Genomic DNA, 16,705 nt, shown 5'->3' with positions numbered 1-16,705 from the left:
ATGGCCCACATACTATACAGTCTAAGGGAAAAGAAAGAACTAGGATACAAAAGAACGTGTCAAGAGTTCAAAAGAAATGTCTAGAGAACTACTAGCCAAATCTCCATCTACTCCTGTGCCAAGTACAGAAGAAAGCTCAAAGTTGAAGAAATTATTAAGAAATTAAAAGAATGGTGTCATTTTCAATTAATTCATACTACTGCATATCCCTTGAATCCAAGAAGTAAAGGCAGAAATACATGTGATGACTGCCCTGCATTTCATCAGGTATCAAAAAACCTTTCAATACACTAAGGACTGGGCACTAGGCAGATATTTCATATCTTGAAGAATACAGGATACCTTAAGGGTTTGATCCAAGAATTAATTCTAGGATTCTACCAAGCACATCCCACTTGCAACATGTAACACAACCTGACTCATCTTGCTTATTTCCTCCTTTCCATTAAGTCATATAAGTACCTCTTTCTTGGGATGTTCCAATAGCTCCTTAAATGATCCCCTGAGTTCTATTCTCTCCCCACTCCAATCCAACTTACACACTGCTGATAGAGGAATATATCTAAAGCATTGAGAGCATCATTCCCCTGATCAAATACTTTCAATGACTCCTGACTACCTACAAAATAAAGTTCAAACTCCTGGGGTTGCCAACCAAGGTCTTTCACAATCTAGCTGTTTTTCAAAGCTTATTTGCCATGATTCTCCTTAGGTATACCAAACTCCAATCCATTTTTACCACTTGTGACTCCCAGGACAAACCAAGCTCTTTCCCACCTCTATCCCTTTGCTCAGGGTGCTCTCTGTCCATCTACAATTCCCTCTCCCTCTTCTTTACCAGTGCAGATAGGTGGCTCATCTTCCTAATTTAAAATCTGGCCTCAGACACTTACTAGCTGTAGGACCCTGGACAAGTTACTTAGCCCTGTTTGCTTCAGTTTCCTCATCTATACAATAAACTGGAGAAGGGAATGGCAAACCACTACAGTATTTTTGTCAAGAAAATCCTATGTCAGATCAAAAAGAGTCAGACATGACTGAAATTACTAAACGTCAACTTCTCTACTTATCTGGACCCCACATGTCCATCAACATTCAACTCAAAGCCACTCCCTTCATAAAGCCTTTAAAGTTTCCCCTGCAGAAGTGATCTTTCTCTCCTCTGAGCTGCAAGAGCACCTTATATGTGTCTGTTCAACGGGCATTCAGTTTTGCATCATGCTGATTTCTATGCACCTTATGTCCCCAGATAGATGCTGCTAACCCCCCCCTTTTAAAGCATGCTTCTGTGAGGAAATGTCTGGCTTATCTTTGTATACTCCACTGTGCTAGGACACTGTACCTTACCTACAGTAAAGAGAATCAACTCCTCCACCCTGCGCACCCACAAAAAACAAAGATTATGTGGCATAGCTCAAAGGTAGAGCTTCCAGTTAGTCTAAAGAAGGAATGCATTCCTACATTGAAGCATTTTTAAGTTTGTTTTTTGTTGCCCTTAGTACTCAAAGAAGACAAAAATGGTCACGATATTGGGGTCAAAGTATAGAGTGTCTGACCGTGGCTGATCAGATCAATATGAGCTCAGAAGGCTCTACCACAGATTGATTACATATAGTCCATTTGAATATTTGGGGTGTCTCCAAATTTGTACAAACATGTTACATTTCTTTTGAGCTATTGCAATCTGTTTTCGGTCATAGAGCAAAGCACCTTCTTTGATACGGGACACCATGCTAGAAAGCCTTGTGCTATTGTCTCCCAGGTCTCACGATCAATCCAAAGTTCTTCAGAGAGACTTTGAGAGTGTCCTTGTATCACTTGTTCTGACCATCTTTGTGCTGACCTCATTGTTGCATGCCTGTGAAATCTGACAGCCTACCAGTGCCATGCCAGAAGATTGAATTACTTCCATTTGAAATGGAGATCTGAAGAACTAAAGATCACCTGGCAAGCTAAGGTAATGGACACTAAGGTCCTTTCTCAAGCTGAACTGCCAAGAGTTCAAACTCTATCTACAGAGATTGCAACTCTGATGGGTTGGCCACATTGTAAAAAAAAACATTTGCCTAAAAGACTATTTTATAGAGAACTCACTCAAGGCATGTGAGGGTTGGCATGTGAGAGAGGAGTTGGATTTGTTCTGCTTCAACAAACAAAAACATTTAATTCAACAGACATGTATTAAGCATCTGCTCTCTGCAAAGCCCTGTGTTTGGTCCTAAGGAAACAAATCACTACCATTAAACCCTTCCAATCAAGGAACTTACAATCTAATGGAGGAAAAACATCTCTAAATAACTAAGACAGAATCAGAGTCCAATTATTATTGATATTATTAGTCTGTCCTCAGACACTTAGTATCTGTGTAACCCTGGGCAAGCCACTTCACCCTGTTTACCTCAGTTCCTCATCTGTAAAATGAGCTGGAGAAAGAAATGGCAAATCACTCGCATATCTTTGCCAAGAAAACCTCAAAAGGGGTCATGAATAGTTGGACAAAACTGAAATGACTAAATAACAATGAGTCCCATAAACACCTTTCTACCACTATACCCCTTTACAAACCGAGCTCCTCTCCTCCTGGAGAATGGAAAACACACCATCAAGAAAAACTTTACAAAGTAGGCATCATTTGCTGATGAGGATTTCTTTTTTAAATGTCCAGGTAGGAAAACTTCTGCACAGAAAAACAAGACAAAGAAGCTAAAACTATGACTGAACAACAGAACATTCCAAATTTGTACCTGCTTCCCACTCTTTTGAATTTGGTTCTTTCCTGAGCTTCTTTTTCCCTCCAGAAAGCATGAGAAGAATACTAGCTTTTTTCATTGCAACAAATTCATAGAATCTTTGATGGGACCACAGAAATCACCTAGTCCTGCCTCTGTCTAAAGCACGATTCCAAATACAACACCCTGATGAGATGGTGGTGGAGATAATGATGATGATTATGATGATCATGAAGATGATGATGAAGAAGAGAAAGAAGAAGAAGAGGAGAAAGGGAACAGGAGAGAATGAGAAGAAAAAGAGGAGGAGGAGAAGAATGAAGAGGAGGAAAAGGAGGAGAACAATAACAAGAAGAAGAGGAGGAGAAATTAATTGTTTATAATTATTTTTAATAATATTCCTTTCTTTGTCGACCCAAAACTTTCCTCTGTAAAGCTTCAACACAATGGCTTGAAATTTTACTGCTCATTTATGCAGGGCCAAGTCTATCACCCTCTCCAATTCATCACCACATGGGTAATCTTCTTAATGAACTACTCTTATTATTGTATCTCTTCTCTTCTTTAAAATTTTCAGTGGTTCTTCATTGATTACTGAGTAAGATATAAATCCTCATTCTGGCATTTACGACCATACACAATCTGAGTCCAGGCTACTTTTGCAAACTCATCTCATAGCATTCCCAATCACATATTCTAAGTTTAAGTTGAATCATACTACTCATATCCTTTATTAATCATCCCCTCACATAATTCTGTGCCTATAACATACTTCTTCAATAACACTAAGCATTTCTATATATTGACGTCCTTCCTTTTTTCAAGGCCAAATTCAGGAGCTACCTCTCCTGTGAGAACTTCCCTGATCTCTGACCCCACTAGGTAAAAATGATCTCTCCTTCTTCACATTATATACAACGATTATCTGGACCTCCCCTTTGCATTTATCATGTTGTCCCTTGTTTTATAATTATTGTAAGAATGTCTTTTCCCTCATTATATGTAAGCTCCTTGATTGTAAGGGTTTACAAGCTACCGTTGTCCATCTAGGAACACAAAATTCAAAAGCTTTGAAACTATAAAATGTTTAATAAATGTTAAATTGAATTTTGTATTTGTTGTAACAGAATATTTCTAGCTTCCCTTTTATGGGGCAACTCTTCAAGATACTTGAAGATAAAAATTCCATTTCATTCTTTTCTCTCCCAAAATCTTCTCTTCTCCAGGTGAAATATTATTAATTCTTTTTTGAGGGGGTAAGGCAAGGCAACTGGGGTTAAGTGACTTGCCCAAAGTTACACAGCTAGTACATGTGTCAAGTGTGTGAGGCCAGACTTAAACTCAGGTCCTCTTGACTCCAGGGCCAGTGCTCTATTAACTGTGCCACCTACCTGCCCCATTATTAAATCTTTTAGCCAGTTTTCAACTACCCTCACCATTCTGGGTCAATCACCCTCTTCTGGAAACATGTTTTAATTTCCTACCTAAAATATGGCATCTAGAACTAAGCACAATACTCCAGATGTGATCCTCCCAGGACAGTGTACTATATATGGGATTGTCAACTCATTTTGGATGCTATAATCCTATTGATGCAGCCCAATTGGACACTATTTTCCGGCTACCACATCACACTCTAACTGGTGTTAATTAAACCTGCAATTTAAAAAAATAGATCTTTTACACATGACCTATTGCTTCTCAGTATCTTCCCCAATTTCCTCTTAGGCATTTTTTATACACCACATACAAGAGCTGTCTCTAGCATATCATAATCTACATTCCTCTATCTTGTTCACAAACTTCAATTTCTCCCCACCTTCTAATTTGTTCCCTTTTCCCTAAAAATATTTCCAAATCTGCCATTCTTAAATAATTCTCTCTAGACTCTACTATCCCCTCAAGCTATCATCCCTCCTTCCATTTGCAGTCAAATCCCTAGAAAAATCTGCTTACCCCCCTGTCTTCCCTTTTCTCTCCTTTTATTTTCTTTTCTAACCTTCACATCCTGGCTTCTGACTTAACTGAAACTGCTCCTTCCCAAGCTTATCAATCATGTTTTAATTGACAAATCTGATAGCCTTTTGTCAATCTTCATTCATCTACAATGAAATGCTCTCTGCAGCATTTGACACTGATGACCATCCTCTCCTCCCAAATACTCTTCCCTTCTCTGGGTTTTTACGATACTTGTTGTCACTTGGTTCTTCTCCTACATGTACTCCTTTTAAATCTCCTTTGCTAGATCATCATCCATATCCCAGTCCCTAACTATGAGTGTCCCCCATGGCTTTGTCCTTGGCCCTCTTCTCTCCTCTCTTTTCACATTCTCTCAGTGTACCCATGTGCACAAATGAGTTTAATTATAATCCCTGTACAAATGACTTCTACATCTATATCACAAATTGCCTATCGAACATTTCAAACTGGATATCCCATAAGCATCTCAAATTCAACATGTCTAAAACCAGAACTCATTATCTGTCCCTCTAAATCCATCCATGTCTTCCAAAGTTCCTGATTTCTGTCTGAAGAATTTTTATCCATCCAGTCACCCAGTTTCACAACCTCTGCTTCAGCCTTGATGCTTCACTGTCATCCACTCTACACACATGTCCAATTTGTTGCCAAATCTTGGAATTTCTTTCTCCACAACATATTCCATATATCCCTCTCTCTCCAGTCATCCTAGTTCAGGCCTTTATCAAGTCTGACCTGGACTATTGCAAGAGCCTTTTCATTGACCTCTTTGTCTCAAGTCTCTCCCTACTCCAATCCATTTTCCATACAGCTGACAATGCAATTTTCCTAAAGGGCAGATCTAACTATTTCCCTCTTGCACTTAAAAAAATCCAGTGGCTCCCTATTACCAGTAGGACCAAATATAAATTCCCCTTTCTGATAAGTCCTTTGTAACCTAGTCCCATCATTTCTCAGGCTTATTACATATTACTTCTACATACACGTACACACACACGCACACACTCACACACATGCACACTCTATGGACAAACTGGCCATCTTACTGTTTGTCACACATGTATTCCATTTCCTGTCTATATACTTTTGTACTATCTCTCTTTCATACTTGGAAAGATCAGGCTGCAATGACTTGTTCTTAATGACCCTAAGCTTGCTCATGATAATCACGGTGCTCTTTTTCATAATCAAAAATTTCTGATTCTTCAGGAATTGTAAAGAGATTTAAGTGCATTTGGGATATGATCCTCCTATCAACAGTCAATTCTCATTTCACATCAATTCACATTATGTAAATTCAATTTTATGTAAAAAATTCTGAAAGAAATCCACATTCCAAAAGATGCTTTTGTTAACTTTACTGCACAATACATGCTTTCTCTCCACTTCTGCCCCTTGGCTTGCTGTTCCATAGCCTCCCACTTTCCACTAAATAAAAACCTAAAAAACCCATCTGAGTGACAACAGAAGAATAGATGGGCAGAGACAACACTGCCACTGTCATTGCCACCACCAAGGCTTGGCTTGAGGTCTCTGGCATTGAGAGAGGACACCTTTGCCCTACCCTGCCCACCCTACTCCTCCCTACTTTGCCCTATACTCTGCACCTTCTCCCAACTCTCCAATTCTTCCTCTCAACTGGGTCCCCATATGGCTGTCTCCAGACCCAGGGTTCCTTTTTCTGCTCTCCCTTCTCTGTCCCAAGACCCCATGTGTCTTTGAACCATGTGCTGGCTACCTCATTTCACAGCCCCTTCCTATCTCCCTGCCTCCCCCCTTCCCCATGTCGGGTGGCAAATTCACATTACATAAAAATCACTTTACACAGAGGTTTGTGAAATGATCCCCTTATATAAAGCAAAAACTGCCTATGGTTACACTGATATAGATATAAATAATGGGGACAACAGAATAACAATAAAATTGGAAACTTCTTTAAAATGTTCCCACTGCCTATAATCACATTATACCATACAATAAGCATTAAGTAAGAGTCTGCCTCATATAACACCCTGTTCTAGGCATTGGAGTGCGGACATTCCCAACATAGGGAATATCCTAAACACAGATATAAAGACAAAATGAGCACAACATGAAGTCAAGGGGCAGAGTTGTCCAGTTTGTCTAGAGCATGAACTATATGAAAGAGAGTTTTGTTGTTGTTCTGTCATTTCATTTATGTCCAACTCTCTGTGACCCCATTTGGAGTTTTGTGGGCAAAGATACAGGAGGGGTTCGCCACTTCCTTGTCCAGCTCATTTTACAGATGAGGAAATTGAGGCAACCAGGGTTAAGTTACTTGTCCAGGATCATATAGCTAATAAGTGTCTGAGTCCAGATTTGAATTCATTAAGTCTTCCTGACTTCAGGCCCAGCACTCTATCCATTGCACTACCTAACTGCCCATGAAAGACAATAATAAATGATAAAACAAGGAAGATAAAGAGGAGAGAGATCATTAGCCAGAGTGCTTTTCTCTGAAGTCAGGATGACCTGAGTTTAAACTGAACCTCAAACACCTACTAGCTGTGTGATCCTGGGCAAATCACAATTTTTTTGTCTGTAAAATGGGAATAAATAGTAGCAGCTACTTCACTGGATTGTTGTGAGGATCAAATATGATGATATATGTAAATTGCTTCACAAACCTCAAAGTGCTAAATAAATGTTATTATTAGGGTTTGGGGGGGGCATGGATGCCAGGCAGGTAAATCTAAAGACTTTCGTTCAATAGACAAGGAGCCTCTAAAAAGTTTTGATCAGAGGAATTACAAGGCCAAATAAGGGTCCAGGAAACATTATTTTGACATTGCTGTGAAATATATATTAGAGGTGGATAGAGTTGAGTTATAAGTACCAAAATGGAGGCTATTGCAACAGTCCAGGAAGGTAGTAATTAAGACCTACCCTAAGTTGATGGCAGTAGGAATAGAGAAGGTTGGGGGTGGGAGACATACTCAACAGAAGTTACAGAGATGGAATGGATAGGAGCTAGCAACTGATTGACTAATGTTAGATGGATCTAATTGATATTAGAAGCAAAAGAGATGAAAGAATAAAAGACAACCCTAAAGTTAACTAACTATGGTGTGCAGTGGTACACAGACAGAAATAGCTAAGTAACTGGGAAAGGGCAAATTTAGAGGAAAAGATTATGAAATCAGTTTTTTAATTAATGAGCTTAAGGAGCCGGCGAGACATCCCATCTGAGATGAGTGTTTAGAGTTTCATATACAATCAATGTTTAATAAATGTTAGCTACTATTATTTAGAAGGAAAGGGCAGGACAGTCATAAATCTGAAATTATTTGCACAGAGAAAGGGAATAATAGTTAAAGTCATGGGAGTGAAGGAAAAGGCCAGGGCAGGGGGGTGGGGAAGTATAGAGAGAGAAGAGAACTAGATGATTACTTTTAATGCAAGATGTTCTATCTAACTCATTCTATTTCTGTCCATTTGTGAAAGATTAAGTTAAGCCTATAAAATTATTCAGAAGAAAAGTGATAGAAGAAGCAAAATAAGTACAAACAATAATAACTATCTGTATTTCTTAAAACTTAGAGCTATGGAAACTCTGTAGATCATCTTTCAAAGCAGTTACTAATAACTGTATTTCTGTATAATAACTGTGTATCAGATAACAACAACTCAGATTTTTTTTCTATTTCTAAGCTGTAACAGAGAAACTCATTTGGGTTTTCCTGGGCAACAGTGGGCAGCTAGGCTGATTTGGAATGCTTCATTTCTGGGGAATGGAGATTGGGTTATTATAGAAAATGCTTCTGAGCTCATAATTGAGAAGCAAAACCCCAGAAGAGAAGGGGTAAAAAAGAGGTGGTGCTATCCATTAACAGTACTATAATGTGGGTTAATTTGTGCAAACAAAGTTGTAGCAGGTATAAAGACCAATGATATACCATCCACTGATACCATTATAGCCCCAGAAGCCACAGGAAGGCCAAATACGCTGACAGAAACAAAGAATGCCTTCCCACTTAGGGTGGATACCAGCTGGTGGGGACCCTATAAGACTTCCCTCCAGTCATCACATGCTACATTAGCCTAGTGCAGTAGTCTGAGTGAAAAGTCAAATTACTTCATCAAGTTTTCAAAACCTGCTGTTCGATGTTTTTCTTTACATTCCATTTAGCCAAAGATTGTTTTTAAAGTTCTATACTCCAATGTACTTGGAAGACATTAATTCCATTAGAAGGTCTATTTCAGGAAATAGTGAGCATATTTCTTGGAAACAAATACATGTGGTTAAAAACCAGCCTTTAAAAATGATATAAGATGCCAAATGGAAAACAAATATGAATTTTAACTGCAATTATATCTCCTTCCCAACACATATCAAAGGTGTCATAAATGCTTCTTTACTGAGAGTCTGGTGTTTTGGTTTTTTGGTTTTTTAAACTGCAAAGCCTACATTGGCATGACTCTATAAGTGGTCTCTCTGCCTCTTAATCATTGGCGACCACTAAATGAAGTGTATCTATTTTCTCTGTTACATTACTATTGGCAACCAGGTCCTCAGTAAGTGCCCAGAATTGTTTCCATGGTAACAAAAAGCATTCAGCATCCCTCTTGTTTGGGGCCAATTTAGCTTAAAATCTTCTTTTGTGGAGTAAAAACATGGAGGATTAAGTAAAAATAAAATCAAGACACAACATTCTGAAAAGAATTCAAGGTTAAAAAGAAAAGGCTTGCTCCACAAAGCTGTTTTGTTTTGTGGTTGTTTTTTTAATCATAGGAGCATAAATTGCTGTTAAAATAATACCATTTACTAGCATGTTTCTGAATGTCTCTCTTGAGCAGAAAAGAGCCAGACAGTCTTTGTGCTTTACCTTAAGATTAAGAAAAGGCCAGAGCAAACATTGAAGGACAGTTCAGACATAGTGACACTTCAAAACTCTTTCAATCATCAGGTGAAATGCAAAGGCATTAAGGCGTTGTTCTTGCACACTAGTTGTTTATAAGTCCACAATTTGAAGGAGTCATGAGGTGATTAAATGCTTGTGTTTTTGTTTGTTTGTTTTTAAGAGAGAGATGGGAGAAACAAGATTTTTGTTCACTGAGAGTAAAACACTTGAATTTGAAGAATATGTTTATATTACATCAGGGAAATCAAGGAAGCTAGACATTCTCCAAAGTCAATTTAAGCATGTTCCTCCATCTATTACATCCTGAGTGAATTAGTCCAGAGTCTCTGTTTCATCCCAAGTCCTATATAGTACTCACAGCTCCCATTTTATTAGAATAAATGAAGAGAATGGGGTAAATGCCTTGTGGGTTCTGTAGACTAAACCACCTCAACTCTTTTATTCTTGCTTTATTTAAATCAACCTTGCAGAGAGAATGAATTCTCTACTCATCAGGTAATTGATAATTTAGTCAATTTGGCTTTGAAAGGCATAAATTTAAATTCCTCTCCCTGGCCCTTTACCCTACATACACACAAAAAAATCTTCCTAATTTCGTTCTCAAGTTGATTTCAAGAAGCAAAGACATTCAAGACATTTAATAGTCTCTGGTTGTTCGTTGGAATCAATGAACAAAATGCTGTAAGCTTCTTAACTTGTTTGAAGGTGGGAACCATATTTTGTCTTTAGTACCTTTCCAGTATTCACCATTTATTTCTTCTCCTTTTCCTTGCCTATACATATCTGCCATCTTTTACTGTGTTTACTTTTCCAACCTTGAACCATTTGGGGCTTCAATAATATAGTATTACCTAAGACAAAAGAGCAGCTAAGTGGCACAATAGATTAAGTACTGGGCTTGGAGTCAGGAAGACTCATCTTCCTAAGTTCAAATCTGGCCTCAGACACTTACTAGTTATGTGACCACAGCCAAGTCATTGAACCCCATTTGCCTCAATTCCTCATCTGTAAAATGAGCTGGAGAAGAAAATGGCAAACCACTCCAGTATCCTTGCCAAGAAAACCCCAAATGGAGTCATGAAGAGTTGAACATGACTGAAACGATTGAACAACACAAAAGAAATGAGTCCATAGTGTTAGCTTTGCAAAAATGTTTTAATCACTAAGAAGGAATAAAGTTCTCATGAAGATTTTAGGAAACTCTCAGTATACCAAAACTTCCTTTGAAGAGAAGCAGTGTTCAGGTGCCATGCATACACCCACAGGCACCATTTTAATCAGTCTGTATTGTCACAGACTTTAAATGAATTGGAGGATGAAAGGACTGGTACTGGATTTCAAAGTGTAACACAAAATTTTAATTTTCCTTCTTAAAGTCTCTGAGTGGATTAGGATACTATCTATCTTACAGATTCTTTTACACCCTTTGCCCCCTTGCCCCTTCTTGACTAGGAGAAGTATATTTATTTAGTAAGATATTGAGGACTTAGTATTTTCCACAGAGAATCCATTTTGAATGGCCTTCCTGCTCTTCCAGATCCTTTAAAAGTCCTATTTTCCTGAGCTTTGGAGCATGCAGTAAGCCTTCACTAGTTAAGATAGCTTCCTTATTACACTGTGATAATGACTAGTCTAACTATCAATAAATATTGACAAAGTATCTACTCTATCCAACCGCTGTGCAAGGGGCTATTTACATATTTAGGTTATTTGACCATTCATTTTATTAATCTAACAATTATATAAACATACATAAAAAATTATGGCAGGCATGTATCCAATGATATATTTTAATAATTCTTTGCTGCATTTCCTCACCTGGTCATGAGCAGGATTATGTTAAGAAATATATAAAAATTCATATTCAAAACTAAGAAATTTTATTGTTAGCCCAGATATAGTGCAATGTCAGCCTTTGGAGATTATCTCAAGATGTTAACCTTTAGTTCATCTGATTCAGAGTGTTATTCAATGTACAACAAATATTTATTGGGTGCCTTTTATGCATGAGGTACTGAGTTGGATGCCATAGGGAACACAAATAAGAATACAACAAAGACTCTGTCCTCACCAACTTTGTGAAACTTAAATTTTATGTAGTCACAAAGAAGGACACAATTACTTGACTTTCACTAATCCAAGCTAGACTTTTAACATCATTTTAATTTAGGTAAAGGAAAATGGTGAGCATCAGTAGAACAGTGTGAAAACTTTTCCTTTATCATCACAGATGCAATACCTGAATAAGTGCTCTTTGAAAAGGTAAATCTGGCTATCATTCTTGAAAAAGGCATAGAGGGGAAAGGAAAGGAATAAGCATTTATGTGGCAACTGTCTGCCATGAACTTCGTGAAGTCCTTTTTATAAATATTATCTCATTAACTGTCTATATCACAAAGCAAAAGGGAAGATTTCTTTTTCCCTTTCACTACTCTGTTTAAGGTTGCCCTGGCCAATATCATTTCACAATAACATCAGTAATACAGTATAATTTAATCACATTGTAAAGTCATAAAACTCCACTGTTAGTCATTTTTCAGTCATGTTTGACTCTTGGTGACCCCATTTGGGGTTTTCTTGGCAGAGATACCGGAATGGTTTGTGTGATGGTAATTAAGATGGGACTTTTTTTTTACTGTTTTCTCTTTTAGAATGCTAAAGTAATCAAGTGCCTGTGATTAAGTCTTAATAAGTGAAATGCCCCAGGCCACGCCCTTTTGCTAACTAGGTCTGAAGCCCCAGGCCCACACCTTTTTGCTGATTAGATGTGAATCCTTTGGGCCCTAAGAAGGATATATAAACTCAGAGGTTAGCATTTTGTTTGGAGCTCTCACTCACTGGAAGAGTGTTGTGTGATTTGACCAGACAAAACTCTGGGTAGCCATTGTTAAGGAGCCCCCCTGCTTGAAAACCCAGATGTTGGTGCTTCCCTGGTAACTATGTACTGAGATATTGGACAGAAAGCTAAAAGCCTATGTTATCTGATCTGTTGATATTTTCTGTTTGTATTTGCTCTGAAGTTGAGGTTGCTAGCTTTACCCCCTGAACTAAGTGAATAATACATGTATGTTTGATTAAAATGAGATTGTTAACCCCTTAAAGTTGGTTTCCTTAGAAAAGCAGATCAAAGAACTTGTGCTGGCAGAGCTTCTGTGTCCTGGTATTGCTGGCTTTACACCCCCACAGCAACTGCTAGCAACATCGTTGTTATAGTTTGCCATTTCCTCCTCCAGTTCATTTTACAGATGAGGAAACTGAGGCAAACAAGGTTAAGTGACTTGCCCAGGGTCATACAGCGAGTAGGTGTCTGAGGCAGGATTTGAACTCAGAAAGATGAATCTTCCTGACTCCAGGCCCAGCACTCTATCAATTGTACCACCTAGCTGCTCTTTTATCTTAGATCTTTTATTATTGAAGCTCCAAATGGTGAAAGGTTGGGAAAATGAACAGAAGCACTGCAATGTCATAGAAAGATCACTGGATTTAAGGGGTACCTGGCTTCAAATCCTGGCTCTGATCCTTGCTTCCTGCTTTAGTCACCTTAAGCAAGTCACTTCAGTGTCTAAGCATCAGCATTCTCTTCTGTAAAATGAGGGGGTTGGACCTGATTAACCTTTAAGTTTTTTTCCATCTCTAAATCTATGGTCCTCTGCTACAATGAGAGAAGCTGCATAGTACAGTAGGTGGATAGTAGGCCCTGGATTCAGGAAGACCTCGGGTCCAGGACCACCGCTAATATTGACTGTGTGACTTAGTTAAAGCGGCTAGCATAGTTATAGCATTATCAAGTTTACAAAGCCCTCTATCTCTTCTGATCCTCACAACAACCTTGGGAAGAAAGTGCCATTATTATCCCCCTCTTACTCATTAGGAAACTAAGAAAAGCTAAGTGACCTGACCAGGGTGATGCAGCTGGTAAGAGGTTAAAGCAGGATTTCAATTCAGGTCTTTCTGCCTCTAAGTCCCATATTGATTTAGTTTATTTAACTTCTCCATTCCTCAGGGAACACTCTAAGGCTAAATTGTAGAATTTTCTGACCAAGAGTTCTCTAAACAACAATGAAATAATAAGCCCAGACCAAAAAAAAAAGATCCAATACCATTTCTGTAGAACGAATCGCCTTCTGTAAAGATACTTCATCAAATAGTATGTTTCTGCAAAATTCATTAATGTTGTTCTACCACATCACACACCAGAGGCAATTCTTGGGCCCCCAAAGAAAGAGATTCAATAGTGCCTAGGTGGGATTGCCACTGGTGGCATTGGGAATTTGTGTCACTACATTAAAATCAGACCTTGTTCTTATACTCCAATTTTCCTGCTTGACTGAAATCTCCACCTTTCAATGAACCAATAACTCCATTACTACAGTACCGAAAATCATAAAAAGACAGGAAATATTAAACTGTGTCAGACTCTGGTTTGGTTTCCTCAAACTATAGCTTCAATGATTTAAGAAAAAGTATCAGGCAGCTAAGTAGCATAGTGAAAAGTCTTGTTCTTGGAGTCAGGAAGAGAAGAGTTCAAATCTGGCCTCAGACACTAGCAAGTCACTTAATCTCTGCCTCAATTTCTTTATCTGTAAAAGGGGGAGATTTTAATAGCACCTACCTTTCATGATCATTGTGAGGATAAAATGAGATAATATAGGGTGTCCCAAAAATCTTGGTGCAGTTTTAAGCTATTGGGACCCTTTGTATTTTGTAAAAGATTTTGCAAACTTTAAAGTGTTAAATAAGTGGAAGTTCGTGTTGTTATTAATGAGATAAATACAGAGTAGATGGAATGTCATCTGAGAGAGAAAGCTAGGAGGACCAGGCAAGGCCTCCTGAAGAAATTGCAATTTGAGATGAGTTTTAAAGGAAGCCAGAGAAACTATGATGTTAGGTGGGAGGCTGGGAAGAGTGCAGAGCATTCTAGGCATAGAGATCAGCTGGTGCATAAGCTTGGAAATGGGAGATGGAGTGCCTTGTTCAGACTACTCTATGAAACTAACCATTTCAGACCAGTGTAGCTAGATTATGGAATACATGAAGGAAAGGAAAGTGGGCTGTTTCCTGTGGTTGTTGTAAAGACAAAATGAACTAATACATGCAAAGCTCTTTGCAAACCTTAAAGAGCTATACAAATTTTTTTACCATCATAAAACATTGAGTGAACACCGACCGTGTGCTAGGTGATGACACAGTAAAGGAGTATGCAGTTTTGTGGGCAATCTGTGTTGAATATTTCACTCTTTTTTCTCTGATAAAAGGAAGAGGAACTGTTCCTGTTGCAATGATTTTCTAGTTACTGTCATCACATATCTCAGTGAAACGCTGTGAGAAGTCTTCTTGGAATGTTATCAACTAAAACTCCTGCAACAAGGATAGTTTTTGCACAGGATTTCACACTGAATAATATAGTAACATCTAGAGATTCCTAACACAGGGAAACAAGTGAGAATGCTTTTTTTTAATCACCATGACGTGTCCATAAGATGCTCTTCAAACAGCTTACCAGAACCTCCTGTGCACAGGCACAGTGGAAAATGGGTATGACTGAGGAAGGGAATTTGAAATTCAAAATTTTTTTAAAATGAATGTTAAAAATTATTTTACATGTAATTGGGGAAAAATTAAAATATTACATGAAAAAAGAAAATGGGTATGATTTAAGTTCAAAGGATGTGGGTGTGCATCCTGACCTCACTGCTTATTGCCTACGTGACTGGGCAAGTCATTTAACCCCTTTGGTTAACCTCAGTTTCCTGATCTACAAAATGAGGAGGTTGGACAAGATGATGTTAAGTCAATCAATAAAAAAATCAATAAACATTTATTAAGCACCTATTATAGACCAGTAACTGTTCTCAGTGCTAGGGATACCAAAAGAAGCAAAGGATGGTTCCTGCCCTCAAGGAGCTCACAATCTAGGTCCCTTCTATTTCTAAATCTAGCACTCCCATGATCCTTTATTACAAGCTCACAGTTAACAGAGTGTTTTCCTCCTTCACAAAACTCAGTCTGTATGCAAAACTTTTGCATTGGAATGGACACTTCACAAATATATAATATGAACATTTTCAGGAAGAAGGGTAGATTACCATTGAAATCTTGAAACAGTTAGTTGAAAACCATTTCACAAGAGTCTGAATGGAGATGATTTCGATGCCTATTCACCTCATCAGGCATATGTGTGTGTGTATACATATATGTATATATATAGTCTCTGAATTTTTAAAAAATCATGTGGGGTTTTTATTTCTCAGCAAGAAACAATTACCTGGGATGTTTATAAGAGATGAATAGGATAACAACTAAAAATACAGCAAAATAAAATTAGGGGAATGGCTCTTTTGAGGGAATACAACAAAGATGGTGTCTTTTTAGCTTACCTTGCTCTTCTCCATTAATGTTTTCTAAAGATCCAGGAGCTTGGTTCTCAAAACCATGTTGAAGATTCTCCTTGAGCTTTTCGAGATGGTAATCTTCCTCAAGAACAGGAGAAAGCCTAGGCAGCTGCTTTGGGTTATCATAGGCAGGACAGGGTTGTTGGGATGCTATGGAACTAGAGTCCCCAAGGGGGCTTTGTTTGAAGTCCCAGAGATCAGTATTGTAACTTCCCATAGGGAACTGGTTAGTTTTGAGCAATATGGAGTCCATGTCACCCTGGCTCTGGGCATAGTCTTGTTTTTCTCCATCTTCCAAATCACTCTCCTGAACATCACCATCATTCACCTCTGTGTCCAGTTCACCATTTAACTGAGGGTTCTGCTTACTGAAATTAAGCAAGGAAGCAGATAAGGTATCTCCAACTTGCTGAACAGCTTCATACACCCGTGACATCCAAGAAGAAAGAGGCTGGAAGAAGTTCTGGGCATCTTGAGAAGCCATGGTCAACACCATGACCTGATGACTACAAACTCCAGAAGTTCAGTTTTGCTGGCATGCCGTGAATACGTGAGCTATAGAATAAGCATTATAAGAAATTAAATTTGATGTCTCTTGAAAATTATAAATATTTCACCACCCAGCTGAAATGGAAGGAAAAGAATATTTCCATCTAATCAATAACACAACCATGAAGCCATCACCAGACACCCCCAAATTAATGCCAAATTATGCATTTTC

At 38.3% G+C, this 16,705-nt stretch overlaps 1 protein-coding gene across 3 annotated transcripts in view; it reads right to left on the bottom strand.

Annotated features, from left to right (window-relative positions):
• Positions 1-16,480, bottom strand: part of SYT16 (synaptotagmin 16) — a 144,105-nt gene extending 127,625 nt beyond the window's left edge. For all 3 annotated transcript variants that reach the window (XM_036735875.1, XM_036735876.1, XM_036735877.1), the window contains exon 1: positions 15,970-16,480. In XM_036735875.1, the coding sequence (XP_036591770.1) occupies positions 15,970-16,480 (511 nt within the window). The remainder of the gene's footprint in view (positions 1-15,969) is intronic.
• Positions 16,481-16,705: the final 225 nt, after the last annotated feature.

Source organism: Trichosurus vulpecula, chromosome 8 (assembly GCF_011100635.1).
Source record: "Trichosurus vulpecula isolate mTriVul1 chromosome 8, mTriVul1.pri, whole genome shotgun sequence".
Lineage (NCBI taxonomy): Eukaryota > Metazoa > Chordata > Mammalia > Diprotodontia > Phalangeridae > Trichosurus > Trichosurus vulpecula.
This window is presented reverse-complemented; position numbering and strand designations above follow the sequence as displayed.